Raw genomic sequence first — 20,287 nt, 5'->3', positions numbered from 1 at the left:
ATCCTTAAATTAATTTCTGATTCCAACTAGAGCTTACAAGAGGGAAAATTTTTATTTAAAAGTGTTGCTTGAAATGGCGAGGTAGAAACAAACTGGTATTTGAAGATACGAATTGAAATATTAATGAAATAATTGCTATAGTTACTAATATTTCTTCTAATACTTTTAACCTTTTTACTTGTTAGAAGAAGTCAACTTCTAGCCAGAATCATTACATAATTTTGTCAAGAGAAGATCTTTTGGACAAATTGGGCAATCGAAATTCAATTTTGTATAATGTCGCTTGGTTTAAAGACACGAAAAAAACGGATGCTTGACTTATTTTGAGGGGTAAAGAGGAGATATCAATCAAGATTATTGGTAGGAAATTTTTTTTTGTATAGCACTAGCTTAGGTGGAGTATTGGACTATTCGGAAAAGCTTGTTGGCATTAGGGAGATGGATTGGAAGGATATTGCGATCATTTTAGATGTTAAGGTCATTGTTGAGTCTCGTAACAAAAATTATTATTTGAATCGAAAAATTTAACTTTTTTTTAACGATGTTTAATTCTTATAATTTTATTTATTGTATTAGGAAACTTGTTTCTACAAACTATATAACAAAATGTTCATCATCATGTAAGATGAATTTCCTTAAAACACCTTACATTTGGATTACTTTGTAATGACTTTTTGTATTGTCAACTCCTCTTGAATGACTTTAAAAAAACAATAAATAATCCATCTCACTATCTCATATATCTGTGTGTATATATATACATTCCGACATGAATTTTTGAACATAAAATCTCCAAACAAGTTCTAAGTCTTTAACGCCGGAGCCTGACTGAATAATGGTGGTGGCTTCGCCGTCTCGGCAGTCCTGCAGAGCCTCAACGATGCCAAATCCTCTTTCCAAAATTCTAAACCCCTAAAACCCTATCTATCCCACATTCTCCTCAAACACCATGAACGCGGCCGATTTTCTCTCGCCGTCGCGGGCGTTTCTGTCTCCACCTCGCGCCCACCTTCAGATTTCACGGCCCAAACCCTTCAATTTCAGCAGAAACATCGCCTCGTTTCCATTTCGAAAGCAGTCGAGGAAATTCAGTTTCGCTCGCCCGTTCGCGGTTCTTAGAAAATCAAATTCTGATAAAGACACTGTTAAAGAGGATTTCGTGACCAGGGTTTTGAGGGAGAACCCCAGCCAGGTCGAACCCAAGTTCTTAGTTGGTGACAAGATTTACACTTCGAAAGAAAAAGAGAATTTGAACAAGGGTGGTCTTGGTTTCGATATCAATGCGTTGAAAATTATGAAGCTGTTTAATTTGAAATCGATTACGAAGAAACAAGAAAATGAAGTGACGCCGTCGGGGCCTGTGTATCTTAAGGATCTTTTGAGAGAACATAAAGGGAAGCTGTATGTTCCTGAGCAAGTTTTCAGTGTGAACTTGTCGGAAGAAGAGGAATTTGATAGGGATTTAGAGGAGTTGCCAAAGATGAGCTTAGAGGATTTTGAAAAACACATGCAGAGTGACAAAATAAAGTCTTTGACTTCGAAGATGAGTACTGGTCTGTCATACGGTTTTGGGTATAGGGATTTCATTGTGGAGCTTAAGGAAATTCCAGGTGACAAGCATTTACACAGAACCAAATGGTGAACATCATATTTTCTTTAAGTACTCAGCTATGTTTAAGCCTCTGGACTATAGTTCATGTTCCACTGTTAAGTACTTATCTATGTTTATTTCCCAGCTATCTTCTCATTGATTTTTAAAAATAATTTTCTGTCAGGGCGATGAAGCTAGACGGGAATCAAGCACAAGCCCTTTTAGAGGAGTACAAGGGTCCCCAATATGAGATTGAGGGGCACACCATGGTCACTATTTTATAACTTGAGTTCCTTAAGTTTTTTTCTTTTTTCTTGTTTTCTTTTTTAATTTTTACATTGCCATTGTGATGATATGCGTGTGCACGTGTATTTTTCAAGTAGAGTGTCATTTTGTGAGGGGGCAATTAGTGGGTAATGAATTTCTCTGAGACTAGGTGCAGCCCTAATTAGTGTGGTGATATAACTGGTACATGCATGAATCAACAAGCTCTTTTAGAGAAGTACAAGGATCTGCAATATGAGGTCAATATGCACAACATGGTGATTGTTTATGACTTGAATTTTGTGCCCATTTTTTTTTTCATTCCACTTAGCTATTTCAATGATATGTGTGTATTTTTTTTATTTTTATTTTCGGGAAATGAGAGCTATTATGAGAGAAGGCAATTAGTGGCTAGTGAATTTTCTTTAAGGTCTGGTACAATACTAAGTAGCGTGACTGTCCAATAGATTCGTAGAATGAGGAAAATCGAAAGAAAATGCCTTTTTCTGCTAATGTTGAACAGAGAATGAGCTGGACAATGTGCCTTCATTTCCAGATGAAGGCATTGGCTGGTTGAGCTTTTGTCATTGATAATGACAACTATAGATGTGATGAAGTAGAAAATAGATGTGAAGAAGTTCCCATGTCGTCTATTTGGCCATAAAGCTGATGGCAATGTATAGTACCATTTACAGACTTAAAGGTGACTTACAGAATACCAAGAAAATTTTTTTAATCTTCCATAGTCGAGTTGGAAATTTTCCACTCAAAAAAGGGGAAAAATGTTGTAATCATGTTTCTAAAATAGTTTCTTAGTGGAAAGCATACCATTGACATAAATGGTACTTGCATCCTTGAATCCTTATGTTGTTTGAGAATCGAGAAGTAGTTTATTTATTTATTTTTTGCAAAGATTTATAATTCATGCCATTCTTTTCCTTTACTATTTTAGGCTTCTGTTTTGTTGTACACATAATCATTAATCTTTGAGTCTGCTGTGAAGATTTGGAGGCCTCTCCTTCTCCCTTACAATCCAAATTTTGTGCAGCAGTCTTGGGTGGGAAAATTACCCGAATATCCTCATCCAGTTGCATCTTCCATATCCAGCAGAATGATGGTGGAGCTGGGAATGTTGACAGCTGTGATGGCTGCTCTTGCAGTTGTTGTTGGAGGATTCCTGGCATCAGCAGTGTTTGCAGTTACCAGTTTCCTCTTTGTGGTGGCTGTATATGTTGTATGGCCTATTGCAAGACCATTTCTTAAACTTTTCCTTGGTGTTGTTTTTGGTATTTTGGAAAGAGTTTGGGAAAACATAGTTGACTTTTTTAGTGATGGAGGGGTTTTCTCCAAGTTCTATGAATTTTACACCTTTGGTGGAGGATCTGCCAGTCTTGAGATGCTAAAACCAATATTGTTTGTCTTATTAACCATGGTGCTTCTTGTTCGCTTTACTCTTTCAAGAAGACCAAAGAATTTCAGGCTATGGGTAAGCTCTGCTTTTATACAGATGTGTTCTTAACTGCTACCTGAAACCACGAGAGAGTTGACTTACTTTTTTTATTAATTATTTTTCTCACTTTGTAGGATATATGGCAAGGCATTGATTTTTCACGATCCAAACCAGAAGCCCGTGTTGATGTTGGTTATACTCATTACTATCTACAACTATTGTTCTATTTTTGAATGGAAGATATGAAGTTCTAGGACTTACATTTAACAATTTTATTTTCTTAGGGTTCAACTGGTGTTAAATTTAGTGATGTAGCAGGGATTGACGAAGCAGTGGAGGAACTGCAAGAGGTAGGATACTTCACCAATATGTCAGAAAAACTTTCGTGTGTCAAGGCGTGTGCAACATACTCTGATTGTTGATGTTCTTTTATCTTTTTCTTTTGTTTTTCCTTTTAACAATTTTACCACCTCAATCTGCATTTCTACAGACAAAATTTGTGTTATATGCTGTCTTCCATTTTACTTGCATCTGGCTTGTTAGCAGATATATGTTTTGCTTCATTGGTACGCTGCCTGTTTAATTTTGCAGAAAAAAATGTTTGGAACTCATGCTGACAGGTATAAAAAAATACAAAAAATTGTGTTGTATGCTGTCTTCCATTTTACTTGCATCTGGCTTGTTATCAGAGATATGTTTTGCTTCATTGATATGCTGCCTGTTTAATTTTGCAAAAATATTTTTGGAACTCAAGCTGAAAACTACAAAAAAAAAAAAAAAAAAAAAATATCATTTTTAACATTATGATCATATGACTTTATATTCATGTGCTTTCCCCCTTGAACTTTCACTTGGGTTTTAAGAGAATTTTTGTCAAGCTACTGGTTGGTTTTGCTTAATTCAGTTAAATCATGTGAATATTTTGTGTGCTGAAGAGTTGATATTACACACTTTGGTTCTCAGAATCTCAAAGCTACTTTATTGTGATGCAATATTATTTTTCATATTGGCTTGTTTTTTCCAATCATCTATATTTTTTGTTTTTATGTTCTCCCTTTTTATTTTTCTTACGTTGTTACTTTCTTTCTAGTTATTATATTTTATAAGAAAATTTGCTTTCTAAAATTAACCAGGAATCTATTTTTTACTATTTGTTTCTTAATTTAAATTGTAATATCAATTCTTCATTATGCAAAGCTATTCATCTCATGCATAATGTGCTGTGTAGTTGGTGAGGTACTTGAAGAATCCGGAATTATTTGACCAAATGGGGATTAAGCCTCCACATGGGGTCCTTTTAGAGGGCCCTCCTGGATGTGGCAAGGTTAGTTATAATCTTCAGCTGATTGTGCAATGAGTGTGTTGAATTCTTGATGCAGATTTAAACACTGACTTATTTTTCTAGACCCTGGTTGCCAAGGCCATAGCCGGCGAAGCTGGTGTTCCGTTTTATCAAATGGCTGGATCGGAATTTGTTGAGGTTTTGGTTGGTGTTGGTTCTGCTCGTATTAGGGATCTATTCAAGAGAGCCAAGGTGATTATGACTTGCATGTGTTTTCCTGAAGCGTGAGTGTGATTGTTATTGTAATTCCTGGTTTTCATGCCCTCACACTTAATCTAGATGAATTTGTGAAGGTCTTATTGTACAATTATGTTACTGTATTATTAATAAATTTATATTTATTTTGGGGGAAAAACGAAAGTAAATGAAATCACTATCTTATAGGTAATTCTATTTATATTTTATTTGCTTGATTGTTACTTTAATACATCGTGTATTTTGGTTGTGCTTTGTCTGCACAGTTTGTGCATGGTTACTGGTGATTCAGCCAGTGTTAGGGTTCCACCCTCTTCCACAACTGAATTGAATGTAGAGGAAGATACTAATTAAACGAGAAAATTTTGTAATGTCTGTTCCTGCATTAGGTTGTCCTGGAATTTGTCCTGATTCAGTAAAATTGTTTAAATTGAGAAAGCGTTGAATGATTTCTCCCTTTTTATTTTTTTTACCTTCCCCTTGTTGTCCTAAATTCTAGAACTGAGCAGGAAATGAGAATGTCTGAATTATGATTAAGCCAGTTTTCTTTATTTTAAACCTATATAGTTTAGAAGGGAAGGGAAGTGCTCATGATAGACCTTCACGGCATGTTTGTTTCACAAGACTGGGAGTGGACTGAATAAAATTGGACTCGGCTATCTATGATAGTTATCCTACCCCATATTTGGCCTAAAAGGCAGGACAAAGGCATGTGTGGAAATGGAGTAGTAATAATAGTAATTATAATTATAATAAATAATATGGTTTTTATACATAAGTATGGTTTAATACATACAAAATGCCTTAGCCTTTCCTGCACAGTGGGCAGAAGGGATGCACCAGCTCTAGCTGAAGTGCATAGAACAAGGATTCCCTTAGCCTATCCAAAATCCTTTGTTTTGGCCATTCCAAATATGGGGCTATGAGAGCTTAGCTAAGCCTATCCTGGCTTAGCTTGTGAAACAAACAAATGCAACATCAAGTTATTGGTCAAGTGACAAGTGTTTAATTTGTGCATACTTGCGTGGCAATTACGTGCTGACCATGAATTTGTGAATCAAGAATGCCATGATTATATTTTGTTCATTTGTTTACTTACTATGTTTTGTGCAGGTGAACAAACCATCAGTTATTTTCATTGATGAAATTGATGCATTGGCAACAAGGTATGGAAACTTCTACCAATGACTCCTGGAGAATAATGACACCTACACAACTTATCTTTATCTGTTCCCTCTTTTCATGCATGAAGAGAATATATCAGAAGGGGAAAAAAAGGAGAGAATACATTCTGCATGCATATATGCCTTTAATGTAATTCACGAAAATGACTATATTTTTCTGTCATCATAGGACTAAGTATAGACCACAAGTGATGAATTTTAGCATATGGATAGGTATTTGTAGTAATTTCTTGTGCAACAATGCATTGGTGAAGCACCAACTTGGAAGTAGTTCATTTTTTTGTGTCAACGCCAATGACTCAACCAGTCAACCTGCTAATAATATGACAAGAATTGTTGGATCAAAGGTGTCTCTGGGGCTTGGTTTAGGTAGTAAAGCCATAAAAGGGTTGGAGTGGAGGAAGGGAACGCATAGCTCTACTCAACCAATCAAACCATAAAATAGTAGATTGGAGTCTGGGTCATGACTGTTAAATGGGAGGTGTCCCTGTGACTTGGGTTAGACAGTAAAATAGTAAAGGGTTATGGTGGGGGTTAAGGCAGACATTGAGTCCTATCTTACCAAATCGAAAAAAAAAAAAATGGAGCCTTGGACTTGTGATTTATCAATTTAATCAGCCCCATTCATCAACTCTTTCATATAGCTACTAGTTACTTAGCTTTTGCTAGATACATGCCAAGTTTTATCATGGCTTTTTATATTACTTTAATGCTGTCTTGCACATGGATATTGCAGTGTTCTTGTGCAAGTTATTTACATAAAGTTATTTTGTCTTGGGCAAATTGAATACCTGACTCATATTTGGTTTGATTGGACCTCCAATTGTGCTCGTGGTGCCCTTTTTATCTGTAAAAATGACCCTCGTTTTCAGGTTGACACAGGTGAGACGGGAATACAGTGTAAATTCACAGGTTTAGTTTGGACGATGTGCTTGTGGTCTAGGAGTAACCATTTTCAATATTTTGTTGTGATTATCCTAAAATGAATATTGGAAATTATGTGAACCATGGAATTGCAAGAGTAGGATGGAGGAAACAGGGTGGTGCTTTTGAAGTTTGTTCTTATTGAACTCTGTATGTCCTACCAAAATCAGTCATAATATTGGCTTCTAGGCTTCCCATTCATTAATGCTACAAAATGACTGTTAAAAACAATATTTTACAAGGCTCAATCAGGCTTGCCTCAAGCCGAGGCATGTGCAAAATGCCTTAAGGTTCAGCCTAAATACCAAAACCCAAAAAGGCCATTGCGTACACTGAGGCTTTTGCATTTGTACACATTACTTTTTCACCTTTTTAGTGGCTTATGCATTTTGAGTGTGTGAATTTTAAGTTAAATTTGGCTAGATAATTTTAACCACATGCTTTTATGAAATGGAATATCCTAATGAGCCGATTTCCCAAACTCCAAAATAATTGAGAGTTGCATCTTATATAATGAAAATAATTTGAACTTTGTAGTGTTTGAGCTTCTCTTAGTATTGTTCACTTAATGAATTCAAGTACGTATATTTTGAATGACCGACAAGTAGTTTACAAATAATATTTTAATTTTAATTTTGATTTTTCTTAAATTTTGTTTAAAAATATATGTAATTATTTACATATGTTCATCCAAAAAGTCAAATTCTCAAAAGGCTTAGACCTTAATGCTTTATTCATGTACTGTGGAATGGTCTTGGGCCCAACTCCGGTGAGCGTATTGTCTACTTTAGCCCACTAGCCTCATGGGTTTATCCTATAAAAGGTGCCTCGCTTAGTTGGAGCCCAAACCCTCCTTATAAGCCCAAGATCTCCCTAGTACTTATCCGATGTGGGACCGTGATAGGCTCTTCTATCTAATCTCTAATGTCATCGTCAACGTAATTTCCCTAGTACACATCCGATGTGAGTTCATGACGAGCTCTCCCATCTGATTTCTGACATCCTTGTCAGCATGATCTCCCTAGTACACATTCCATGTGAGACTGTGACAGGCCCTCTCGTCTTATCTTTGATATCCTTGTCAAAGTGGCTTACACCTTTGTGTAGGATCCACTCACATGATAGTTCTCTCCGGGCAGATCCACTCACATGATAGTACCCCCACAGCGGATCCACTCATATGATAGTATCCCCAAGGAGGCTATGATACCAAATGTAACGGTCCTGGGCCCAACTCCGGTGAGGTATTGCCCGTTTTGGCCCACTGGTCTCACAGGTTTGTCCTATAAAAGTTGCCTCGCTTAGTTGGAGCCCAAACCCTCCTTATAAGCCCAAGATCTCTTTAGTACACATTCGATGTGGGACCTGACACACCGCTTTATGCCTTCATCCTTTAAAACATTGGTTAAAAAAACATGATGTTGGAGTATTGAGTGACAAAAGTCTGTTGAAATGGACAAGTAGCTAGGTGAAAATAATTAGAAATGAATGCATTTGTAAGAAGTTGCACCAGTGAGGAGAGATATGGTTTAGGTTGAAGGTGCAACTGGGACAAAAGAAAGGCTGAGAGGGCTGTAGGTTCAGTCACTAGGAACTAAGAAAAGACATGGCCCATGTGAGTAATTGAACAGAAAAACAGGTTTTCCCTAGTAGGATGGACACGATGGAGTGGGGAACAGAACATGTGACCTTTTATGTGATCTTATGTATATCACCTTTGTTATTTGTTGTGCTGTGGAAGTTTAAAATGTGCAGAAGTTTTATGTAGGTAGTTTGAATGATTTTGTGTTGGTTTTGATTAGGCGACAAGGGATATTCAGTGAATCCAGTGATGACCTCTATAATGCAGCAACTCAAGAGAGGGAAACTACTTTGAATCAACTTCTAATAGAGCTTGATGGGTTTGATACTGGAAAAGGTGTTATATTTTTAGCTGCAACAAATCGCATGGATTTGTTGGATCCTGCACTCCTTCGACCTGGTCGATTTGATAGAAAGGTTTGTTTGTTTTACTGAGCCTGGATAATGTTAGCTAATCTAATCTTACCTTGATTTTAGTCATTACAAAAGCTTTGCATCGTGTCAATTAGACAGTCATCAAAATATGCTATTAAAACAATTGTACATTTTTATTTTTCATTCGCTATTGGTTACTTCTACCATGTATGATTTACTTTATATTGAAAATTTTACTGCTATATTGATGATATGCAGATCTTAAATCTATAGGAAGTTGGTTTTATTGGTTCTTCTGGTGTCCCCCCTTTAAACAACAATAACAACAAAACCATGCCTTAATTCCCACTAGGTGAGGTCTGCTATATGAATCATTTTCCGCCAATTTATGCGATCATGGACCATTTCTTTTGACAGATTTAGGGATATTAAATCCCTACTCACTATCTACTCCCAAGTTATTTTAGGTTTACCCTTACCTTTTCTACTGCTCCCCACAGTAACTAACTCACTCTTCCTTACTGGTGCACTATGTGGCTTACGTTGCAAGTGTCCATACCATCTGAGTCGTCCCTCCCTTATCTTATTTTCTATAGGAGCTACACCTAATTTACTGCGAATATGTTCATTCCTTAATTTATCTTTCAATGCTATACCACTTATTCATCTAAGCATTCTCATCTCGGCAATCTCGGCAACTTTACTTTTACTTTTTGGATATTATGTTTTTTTGTCGCCCAACATTCCGATCCATATAGCATAATTGTCTTATAAAACTTCCCTTTTAATTATAAGGGTATCCTGCGATCACAGAGCACACTTGAAACACTTCTCCATTTTGCCCAACCTTTTTTAACTCTATGCATTATATCATCTTCAATTTCTCCTTCAGCTTGCATAATAGATCCAAGGTATCGAAATTTACAAGTGCTATTTATTTTTTCATCATCAAGTTTAACTTTGTCTCTAATATTCCTCCTATCATTACTAAAATTACATTTCACATATTCTGTCGTAATTCTGCTTATCCTAAAGCCTCTAGATTCCAAAGATTCTCTCCATAATTCTAACTCAGCCTCTACTCAGTCCCTAGTTTCATCAATTAATACAATATCATTTGCAAACAACATACACCATGGAACCTCCTTTTGAATACTCTTAGTCAGTTGGTCCATCACTAAAGCAAAAAGATAAGGACTCAAAGCAGATCCTTGATGTACACCTATGGTGATTGGAAATTCTCTAGTTTCTCCATCTATAGTCCTTAGACTAGTCATTACTCCATTCATACATATCCTTAATGACATCAGTATACCTACTACATACACCCTTTAGCTCTAAATTAATTTTGTACTATACTAGTCAACTATTTATTGTCATTCTTGTTTTTCTTTTGTAGATAAGAATCCGTGCTCCTAACGCAAAAGGGAGATTGGAAATTCTGAAAATTCATTCTAAAACAGTGAAAATGTCAGAGACTGTTGATTTGTCTACTTATGCACAGAACTTACCTGGTATGTAATTCTCTTTGATCTCAGTTTTTTTCCTATTGTATTAAGTACTCAAGGTTGTGTTTGGGACATTGGATTTTGGAGTGTTGGATATGGGTCTGTTTTGATTTGGAGTTTGGACAAAAACAAATACAATTTTGTGCTATTTTCTGTCCAAATCCACACAAATCGAAGCCTAATGTCCAAAATCTAGGCTCCCAAACATAGAACAAGTGTAATTTGTCTAGAACTCTACACATAGAATTAATTGTAATTTGTCTAGAATACTGTACGCTTGAATTGTGTCCTTCATTTGTTTCATACATGAGATATTGTGACTCCTAATTCTCCAATGCTACAATTGAAAACTGAGGGGCTGTTTGGTTTCTCTGCAAAAAATTATGGAAAATAGAAATGAAACTGGAAATGAAAAATAAAAACTAAAAACCACAAGAACCAACAACTTGCTTGGTTAATATTTCCACAACTAAGACAAATTAAAAACTTGATTGAATAAATGCTCATTTTTGAGAAAATTACAGTGGGAAAGGTCTGAAAAGAGGTTTTCTTGGGTAGTGTTTGGTGTAAGCTACTTAGGGTCTTAGGGCGATAATCGTTTGGATTGTGGGCAATTTTGGTTTGGGGTGGTCTTAATTTTTGTTTTCTTTTTCTTTGAGGATTCCTTATGTAATGCTTGTATCTTCTTTCTCTCATGATGTATCTTCTTTTGTTATCTGAAAAAAAAAATGCTCATTTTTGTCTTTGAATATAATAACAATTCAAAACATGATTAAAATAACAAAAATACAAAAGAATACAAGTTTTAAATATTATAATAAAATAAAAATTGTTATAATTATTCTACTTAATATATATATTAAAAATCACCTTTTAGTGCTACAAGAACAATCTTATCATATGGATAACCTGTTGGGGGAGAATTCTCACATGTGATTTTCTCTATAAAGAGTACATTTTTATTTTTAAAAATATTCCAAACGAGGGCTTAATGTATTTGTATATATAGATATTGTCTATGTATTTCTTATGTTATATTTAGGCTTCCTACTCAGCATACATATTTTAGGCATAATGTCAAATTTAAAATAGTAAATATTTTTTTAATTTTTTTTCCTGAGTTTTAGAAAATTTGTGGATACTTTAGTTATATTTTAAATTCACGTGGTCAATATATTTTAATTTTAATAAAAAAATATGTATAAAGTGAAAGATTTAGTCCACAAAAAGAAATTTTGGACAAAGTTATTTTGGCAGTGTTAAAATCCCGAGTATATTTGTGTATAATGGGTAAATTAGGAAAGTGTGTAAATGTAGGATATTACATATTATTCTGTAGGGATTATTTCCTTATTAGATTAGGTGATTGTATTATAAGATTGGGATGTATACAATGTTAAGTGACGGAGAGTTGAATAGAATATTTTGAATTCTGCTAACATGGTATCAGAGCTAGGGTTTCTCAACCTTAGTTAGCTAACTATGGCCAGTGTTATTACCAACGGCACCGACAACAGCAGAGGGTCGACCCCTGCTGAAAATATCGACGGCGATTCGGAGATCACATCCGTTGGAGGTTTGAATGGGCTAGATAAAACAACTTTTTCACTCGCAGTGGAAAAATTAAACGGAAAAAATTTCCGTGAGTGGGCTCAATCCATAAAATTGGTAATTGAAGGGAAAGGGAGACTAGGTTATCTTACTGGAGAACGGAGGAAACCCGACTCCACCGAAGTTGTAGCCTTGCAAAAATGGAGGTCCGAAAACTCCATGGTCACCGCTTGGCTCGTCAACTCGATGCAACCTTCAATCGGGAAAAACTACTTGTTTTTACCCACGGCGAAGGACGTCTGGGACGCAGTTCGTGAGACGTATTCTGACGTCGAAAGTTACTCGCAGATTTTTGAGATCAAGACCCGGTTGTGGCAAATGAGTCAAGGCGAGCGAGGCGTGACTGAGTATTTCATGGAGATGACCCATCTCTGGCAGGAGCTCGACCTGAGCATCGAAGAAGAATGGGAATGCTCTGGCGACAACGCACGATACAAAAAACGACTCGAAAACGAACGGGTCTTCGAGTTCTTGGTCGGCCTCAACCGAGATCTGGATGATGTGCGGGGACGAATTCTTGGCCGAAGACCTCTGCCATCAACCCGAGAGGTGTTCGCTGAAGTAAGGAGGGAGGAAAGTCGAAGACGCGTGATGCTGAAGCCACAACCGGATCGTGTTGGGTCTGAAATACGAGCCCTAAATTCGGGTGGGTTGGACGTCTCGGTTTTAATTTCAAAAGGCTCGGGAGGATACGGACAGAAACCACAAAGAGGCAAATTATGGTGTGAGCACTGTCGAAGCCAGGTCATTCAAAGGAAACTTGCTGGGAAATTCATGGAAAGCCTGCAGATTGGAAACCGAGACATTATCAAAAAAATCGTGGGTATCAGGCTACCATTGACAGTTCAACTGGAAAATTACAAGGTGAAAAAAACAATAATATCAGCCCAAGTAGTGCATTCAGCCCTGAACAGTTGGATCAACTGTATAAAATGATTACCTCCATTCAAACATCGGGTTAGTCTTCCACTAGTTCTCTAGCTCACCGAGGTAATTATTTATCAGCCTTAAATACTTTATCCTGTCACAAATCACCATGGATAATTGACTTGGGTGCATCTGATCATATGACTGGTTCTTATCAATTGTTTTCATCCTATTTGCCATATGGTGGAAACCTGAGAGTCAAAATTGCAGATGGTTCACTCTCACCAGTTGCCGGTAAAGGAAGTATTCGCATATCTGACTCCGTAACCTTAAAATCTGTCCTACATGTTCTCAAGTTATCTTGCAACTTGTCATCCATTAGCCAGTTAACAAAAGACTCCAATTGCTCTGCTAAATTTGTTTCATCTCATTGTGTTTTTCAGGACCTATCATCAGGGAAGATGATTGGCACTGCTAAAGCGTATGAGGGACTCTACTACTTTGAGGAGGCAAACTTGAGTGAACAATGTAATACTGTAATTTGTGATTCTGCATCTACTTCTAGAGATAATGAACTTTTGTTATGGCATTCTAGGATAGGTCACCCAAATTTTCAATATCTAAAGCGTTTGTTTCCGTTTATTTGTTCAAATAAAATGTCTCCTGAGTTTCAATGTGAAGTGTGTGAACTTGCAAAACATCGGCGTGCTTCTTTCCCAACATCCATATACAAACCATCTAATCCATTTACTATGATTCACAGTGATTTGTGGGGACCCTCAAGATCCCTCAATCGCACCCATACAAAATGGTTTGTTACTTTTATTGATGACCATACTCGTCTTTGTTGGGTTTACTTGTTGAAAAATAAAACCGAAGACCGTTCCATTTTTGTTAGTTTTCATTCCATGATTCAAACACAATTCCAGACTCACATTCAAATTTTACGTACTGATAATGGTACGGAATATTTTAATGATGTTCTTGGAATTTATCTTCAAGAAAATGGGATTGTTCATCAGAGTTCTTATGTGGATACCCCTCAACAAAATGGGGTTGCTGAAAGAAAAAACAGACATATACTTGAAGTAGCTCGAGCATTGATGTTTACTACAAACATGAGAAACTATTTTTGGGGAGATGCCATCTTAACAGCTACACATCTCATTAATCGAATGCCGAGTCGAGTACTTTCCTTTGCTACTCCTCTCCAGAAATTCCAAGAACATTTTCCTACCTCACGACTCCCTTCCAGTATTCCACTAAAAATCTTTGGCTGTACGGCTTTTGTTCATATTCCTGCTCACTATCGCAATAAATTGGATCCTCGTGCCGTTAAATGTGTCTTCATTGGTTACTCCTCTACTCAGAAAGGCTACAAATGCTATGACCCTGTCTCAAAGAAAATGTTTGTTAGCCTTGATGTCACATTCTTTGGAACCACTCCTTATTTCCCAAAGCCTTGTCTTCAGGGGGTGCAATGGAGTGAAGATCGGTTCTTTGACTTCTTTACCACCGAATCTATCAAGTCTCCTATTACCATTGACTTTGTGCCATCTACTGAGTCTCCCGTTGCATCCCTTCCTGAACTGTCAAACACAAAAGAGCACTTAACCTCAGGGGGAGATGCAAGGAAGCAAAACAACACAGACATACTAGTTTACTCAAGAAAGCCAAACACAAAGAACAGGGAGAATCTCTACCTGAGGCACCAAGCGCGTTGGAATCGGTGTTGCCTCCGAACAACCATGAGTCTCATGAGCCTCCTTCTGATAATCCTGTACCTGATGACATCAATTTACCTATTGCAGTCAGAAAACAAACCAGGTCACGTACCCAATATCCCTGGTCTAAATATATGTCTTATAAAAGCTTGTCTATAGGATATCGTGCCTTTGTCTCTAACCTTGACAGGATGAGAATTCCAAAGAATATTCAGGAAGCTCTGGAAATACCTAAATGAAGGGAGGCTGTCATGGAAGAAATGTGGGCTCTGGAGAAAAATGGGACTTGGGATGTAATGAGTTTGCCGAGAGGAAAGAAGCCAGTTGGTTGTAAATGAGTTTTCACAATGAAATATAAATCTGATGGGACAGTTGAACGATATAAAGCCCGACTCGTTGCAAAAGGATTCACACAGACTTACGGCATTGATTATACAGAAACATTTGCACCGGTGGCAAACTTGAATACAGTTCGGGTTCTCCTATCCTTGGCAGCCAACTTAGATTGGCCACTACAACAACTTGACATTAAGAATGCATTTCTAAATGGTGAGTTAGAAGAAGAAGTCTACATGACAATACCACCAGGCTTTAGCAAGAAAGGTGAAGAAAACAAAGTGTGTAAACTCAAGAAGTCCTTGTATGGACTCGAGCAATCTCCCAGGGCATAGTTCGACAGATTTGCAAAAGTAATAAAGAATCAAGGATATCTACAAGGGCAATTTGATCACACCCTATTCTTCCAACAGTCTGAAAAAGGTAAGCGAACCATTCTAATAGTGTATGTTGATGACATAATTTTAATTGGGGATGATACAGTAGAGATGGAAAGATTGAAGAAAGTCCTAGCTACTGAATTTGAAGTTAAAGACTTGGGACAAATGCGGTACTTCTTGGGCATGGAAGTTGCTAGAACGAAAAAGGGTATTAGTGTCTCTCAGCGAAAGTATATCACTAATCTCCTAATTGAAACTGTCATGCTAGGATGCAAACCTAGTGAAACCCCGATCAAAGCAGTAAAGAGGGTTGAAGACTATGGAATTTCTGTTGAAAAGGAGAGGTATTAGAGATTGGTTGGTAAACTAATCTACTTGTCACATACCAGACCAGATATTGCATTTGCCGTTAGTGTGGTAAGTCAACACATGCATTTACCAAAAGAAGCTCATTTAGATGCTGTATACAAGATCCTTCAATATCTCAAAAGCTTCCCGGGCAAAGGACTCTTCTTCAAGAAATGTAAAAGTAAGGAAGTAGAGATCTTTACAGATGCAGATTGGGCAGGATCAGTGGAAGATAGAAGGTCCACCACCGGTTATTGCACATTTGTCTGGGGAAATCTGGTAACCTGGAGAAGCAAAAAAACAGAATGTAGTAGCTCGTAGTAGTGCCGAAGCTGAATTCAGAGCAGTTGCTCAAGGATTATGTGAAGGACTATGGTTACGAAAACTCTTAGATGAACTATAGGTCCCGGTGAAATTTCCTCTCAAACTCTATTGTGACAACAAAGCTGCCATCAGTATCTCTCTCAATCCAGTTCAACATGATAGGACTAAACATGTAGAAGTGGACCGACATTTTATCAAAGAGAAAGTTGAAGAAGGAACTATCTGTATGACTTATGTACCTACCAAGGAACAAATTGCAGATATTTTTACGAAAGGGTTGGCACGGCAGAACTTTGATGATCTCATTAACAAGTTGGAGATGATTAATATCTATGATACAACTTGAGGGGGAGTGTTAAAATCCCGAGTATATTTGTGTATAATGGGTAAATTAGGAAAGTGTGTAAATGTAGGAGATTACATATTATTCTGTAGGGATTATTTCCTTATTAGATTAGGTGATTGTATTATAAGATTGGGATGTATACAATGTTAAGTGACGGAGAGTTGAATAGAATATTTTGAATTCTGCTAACAGGCAGAGCAACTGAAAATCTCAAAATCTGGATTTAAGTTTTTCTATGAACAGCTGAAAACCGATAATAGAAAAGTAGTAACAGAAACAAATGTATTGTTGTAACTACATAGTAAAGAAAACAGAAAATAGAAGATTGATGATACCAAACAGCCCCGAACTCTTTGATTTTTTTTTGGCAATCTTTGTTTGGTCAATTGGAAGGTCTATTGGGCTGGAGGTATGCAAAGAGGGTTAGGGGGTAGCCCATCGCCCACCCAAATCCCTTCTCATTCCTTTGCCAAGATTGAACTTGGGACCACCTGCAATATAGAAGTAAATTTTCGTTTGTCCAGTTGGAGACCTTTTTATTTGTGGTATGAGGGGAATATATTTCAGCATTATAGTTCACTAAGATATCCACCCAGGTGCCCTTCAGCTCTGGAGCATTTTCTTATTAAAATATAATTTCAATTCTTTTTATGTCTCTTATTTTTGTGATTGTTCTGGCCAGCCAAGTCATTCATGAATAAAGTTTTGTGAAGCTTTTTTAACTTTTACATGCTACAAAACTATCTTTGTAACAAGAAAAAGCAATTCCAGAAGTGTTTTTTAGGCCTTATGCAATCTATGTTTTCGTTTGGGTTTTTGGTCTTATTTTTTATTTTTTTGGGAGGGGTGGTTGTTGCGGAGTACAAAGTCATGGGGCATTAAAACTTTAGACTTTGGATTGTTAATATATTGTTGTTTCCCTATGGTATTCTGCTCCTGTTTAATAGTGTTCTCCAGAATTGGTATTCGATATCTGAAAACCTTATTAAAATTAGATCTTGATGAGCTTTATTCCATCGTTGACCTCTGTTTCTTCATCTTGTTTAATGTTTCAAGAGTTATGCATAATTTAGGCCTTGATTCCTTGCTACCTGAAACCATTTTATCAGGATGGACAGGAGCAATGTTAGCTCAGCTGCTACAGGAAGCTGCTCTTGTGGCAGTCCGGAAAGGGCACAAGTCAATTCTTCAGTCAGACATGGATGATGCAGTTGACCGACTAACAGTGGGACCAAAACGTGTTGGAATGCAGCTCGGTCATCAGGGACAATGTCGTAGAGCTACTACTGAAGTTGGAGTTGCTATAACTTCACATTTGCTAAGGCGATTTGAAAATGCAAAAGTTGAACGTTGTGACCGTATTTCAATCATTCCTCGTGGCGAGGTACACTTTCCTCATAGGTGTTTTTGTTCACTTTTTAATTGTTATCCCCTGATGAATATATAGCAGTTGATGTTTGCAGACGTTATCTCAAGTTGTATTTCATCGACTTGATGATGAATCATATAGGTTTGAGCGCCGACCACAATTGTTACATCGCCTTCAGGTATTTACTTAGTTTAATGTTGATTCTTCTTTTTTCTGAAAATTTATTTTCTTTTTCTACAATAATTTTGGAGGAGTTTGTTTCTTCTGTAGGTATTTCTTGGGGGTAGGGCGGCTGAAGAGGTCATTTATGGACAGGATACATCAACAGCTTCCGTTAATTACCTTGCAGATGCATCTTGGCTTGCTCGTAAAATTTTGACCATGTAGGACCTTTATTCAATGCACACACCCTGAAAATTTCTGCTTTCTTTGCGTGCTTTTATTGTTTTTTCCCTTCCCACCAGATGGAATTTAGAGAATCCAATGGTTATACATGGAGAACTGCCTCCATGGAGAAAGAAAATTAAATTTGTGGGTCCCCGGCTAGACTTTGAGGAATCACTGTATGATGACTATGGTCTGGTTGAACCCCCTGTCAACTTTAAATTGGATGATCAAGTTGTGCAAAGGACAGAAGGGCTGATACAGGACATGTATGGAAGGACACTTGCTCTGCTTAGGGGACACCATACAGCATTGCTCAAGACTGTGAAGGTATCATGTGTTGATATATTTGCTGCTATATATATGTATATGTATATATATATATATATATATATATATATATATATATTCTTTTTATCCTGTTCGATTTTAGGATATTTCATTGCATGTTTCTTTTATATTTGAATTTGAGCTTGACCAAATTTAAATTTGATTTGGTTATAAAACAATAATAAAAAGTATAAAATATATAATGATATTTTTATTTTTGATATTTGTGTGGAATATATAGTATCGCACTTATGAAATAAAAATTAATTAAATAACAGAATCTCAATAAAGTTTGTTTAGGCTCATGTGTAGTATTGCAAAACTTAAAACTGGACAGCTCAAGTCACTGGAGAGCTTGACTTGAATCAAATAGAGTTGAGCTAATCAAGCTATGGAACTAGTCAATCTCTAGGAGCTCCCATGCTGGCTTGATTCACTTATACCTTACCCTGTACCAATTATCTAGTTTTAAAGGCAGATGGTGAAGCATTTAAGTGTCTAGCTATGTATAGCTTACTTGTTATTGCTTTATGATTTCATTCTCTATGGACGCTAATTATTTGGAGGGCTTGGAGGTGGTGTGAAATTTCAAAAGAGTACTAAATTGGTGGTCTATGTGATGCACAAATCTCAGAGTTTAAAGAAATTTGATGAACTTGATTACCTGAAAGCATTTATCATGTGCAACTTCATGAGGATGTTGCAAAAATTTAGTGCCATGCTTTCAGTTCATCAGGAGATGTTGAAAGCTGATTTCGAGCTCTGGTGGATTTGTGTTGCAGGTTCTCCTTAATCAGAAGGAGATCAGTGGAGATGAGATTGACTTTATCCTGGATAAATATCCTTCCGATATGCCTGTTAGTTTTCTTTTCCAGGAGGAAAATCCAGGAAGTCTTCCATTGGCAAGACAAGGACGTGAGTTGGAGCCCGCCCTGCTGTTAAACTCGGTCGAAAGATGAAAACCCGCTATCAAGATTCAAGACACCTGCTGCAGTGTTGTATTCACATGTTCAGTCTCAGAGGGTGAAGAATCTGCGCCGGACTCTAAAATGCAAATACTTTTATGTGCCTCTCTGGCATAATCTTATTTTTGCCTGCAATAGGACCGCAGTGGCTCTACTGAAAAGTATATTTGCCCCTAAAAATTTCTTTGTAGTATTTGTTAATGATCCACACTGATCAAAATTTTTGTTGTAAAATGAATTCCCCAAGTTGCTTGGCTTGTACTTCTTCCTTTTCTGCTAGCCAGACTAGATTTTGTAAAAATAAGCAATTCCTTTATTACTTTTTGTTCATTCTTATTTTTTCATTTTACTTTTGAACAGTTTGTAAGTGATTACTGTTCTTTCTTAAGTATGTAAATTACTCTTTTATCTTTTTGGGAGTTACAGATGACTAGTTGCACTTCGAACCACAATGTTAACAAGCCATCATAAACATGACCACTTGAAATTCTTTTGGCACTAATTTCAGGAAAGGGTTGTTGTAGAAATGGGGGTGTTAATTTATTGAATTAGCTGTATACTTTAAAGGATTATTTAAATGGAGCTATTAAGGATATGGAATACGAGCATAATCAAGTGCAATATGTCGAATTTGACTTGAAAATTTTAAGTTTTAAGATTAACGTGGGCTTTAGGGTTTTTTTAACCTTAAAAGCTGTGTATATTAAAATTCAAGTCTGAATTAAGTTCAATTTAATTATAAAATAATTTTAAAATACATGCATAAAATATATAATATATTATCCATATGATGTGAGTAATAAAATATAAAATTCAATTAAGTATAAATAACATTGTAAAACTCAAATTTATCATGTTTCAATAAATTTAGATCAAATCAAATTATAAA

At 36.6% G+C, this 20,287-nt stretch overlaps 1 protein-coding gene across 2 annotated transcripts; it reads left to right on the top strand.

Annotated features, from left to right (window-relative positions):
* The first annotated feature begins 775 nt into the window (after positions 1-775).
* LOC131157013 (probable inactive ATP-dependent zinc metalloprotease FTSHI 1, chloroplastic) lies at positions 776-19,810 on the top strand. Of its 2 annotated transcripts, none has more exons than XM_058110832.1 (15): positions 776-1,638; positions 1,776-1,860; positions 2,907-3,341; positions 3,440-3,493; positions 3,590-3,655; positions 4,534-4,629; positions 4,711-4,839; positions 5,956-6,008; positions 8,753-8,948; positions 10,306-10,420; positions 17,460-17,734; positions 17,814-17,897; positions 17,990-18,102; positions 18,184-18,433; positions 19,216-19,810. In XM_058110832.1, exons 1-15 carry the CDS (start codon positions 950-952, stop codon positions 19,390-19,392), a joined length of 2,817 nt encoding a protein of 938 aa, XP_057966815.1. In that variant the 5' UTR covers positions 776-949; the 3' UTR covers positions 19,393-19,810. The 2 variants fall into 2 exon arrangements, with proteins under 2 accessions (XP_057966815.1, XP_057966814.1); XM_058110831.1 differs by having other exon boundaries at positions 2,904-3,341.
* Positions 19,811-20,287: the final 477 nt, after the last annotated feature.

This window comes from Malania oleifera, chromosome 6, assembly GCF_029873635.1.
Source record: "Malania oleifera isolate guangnan ecotype guangnan chromosome 6, ASM2987363v1, whole genome shotgun sequence".
NCBI lineage: Eukaryota > Viridiplantae > Streptophyta > Magnoliopsida > Santalales > Ximeniaceae > Malania > Malania oleifera.
This window is presented reverse-complemented; position numbering and strand designations above follow the sequence as displayed.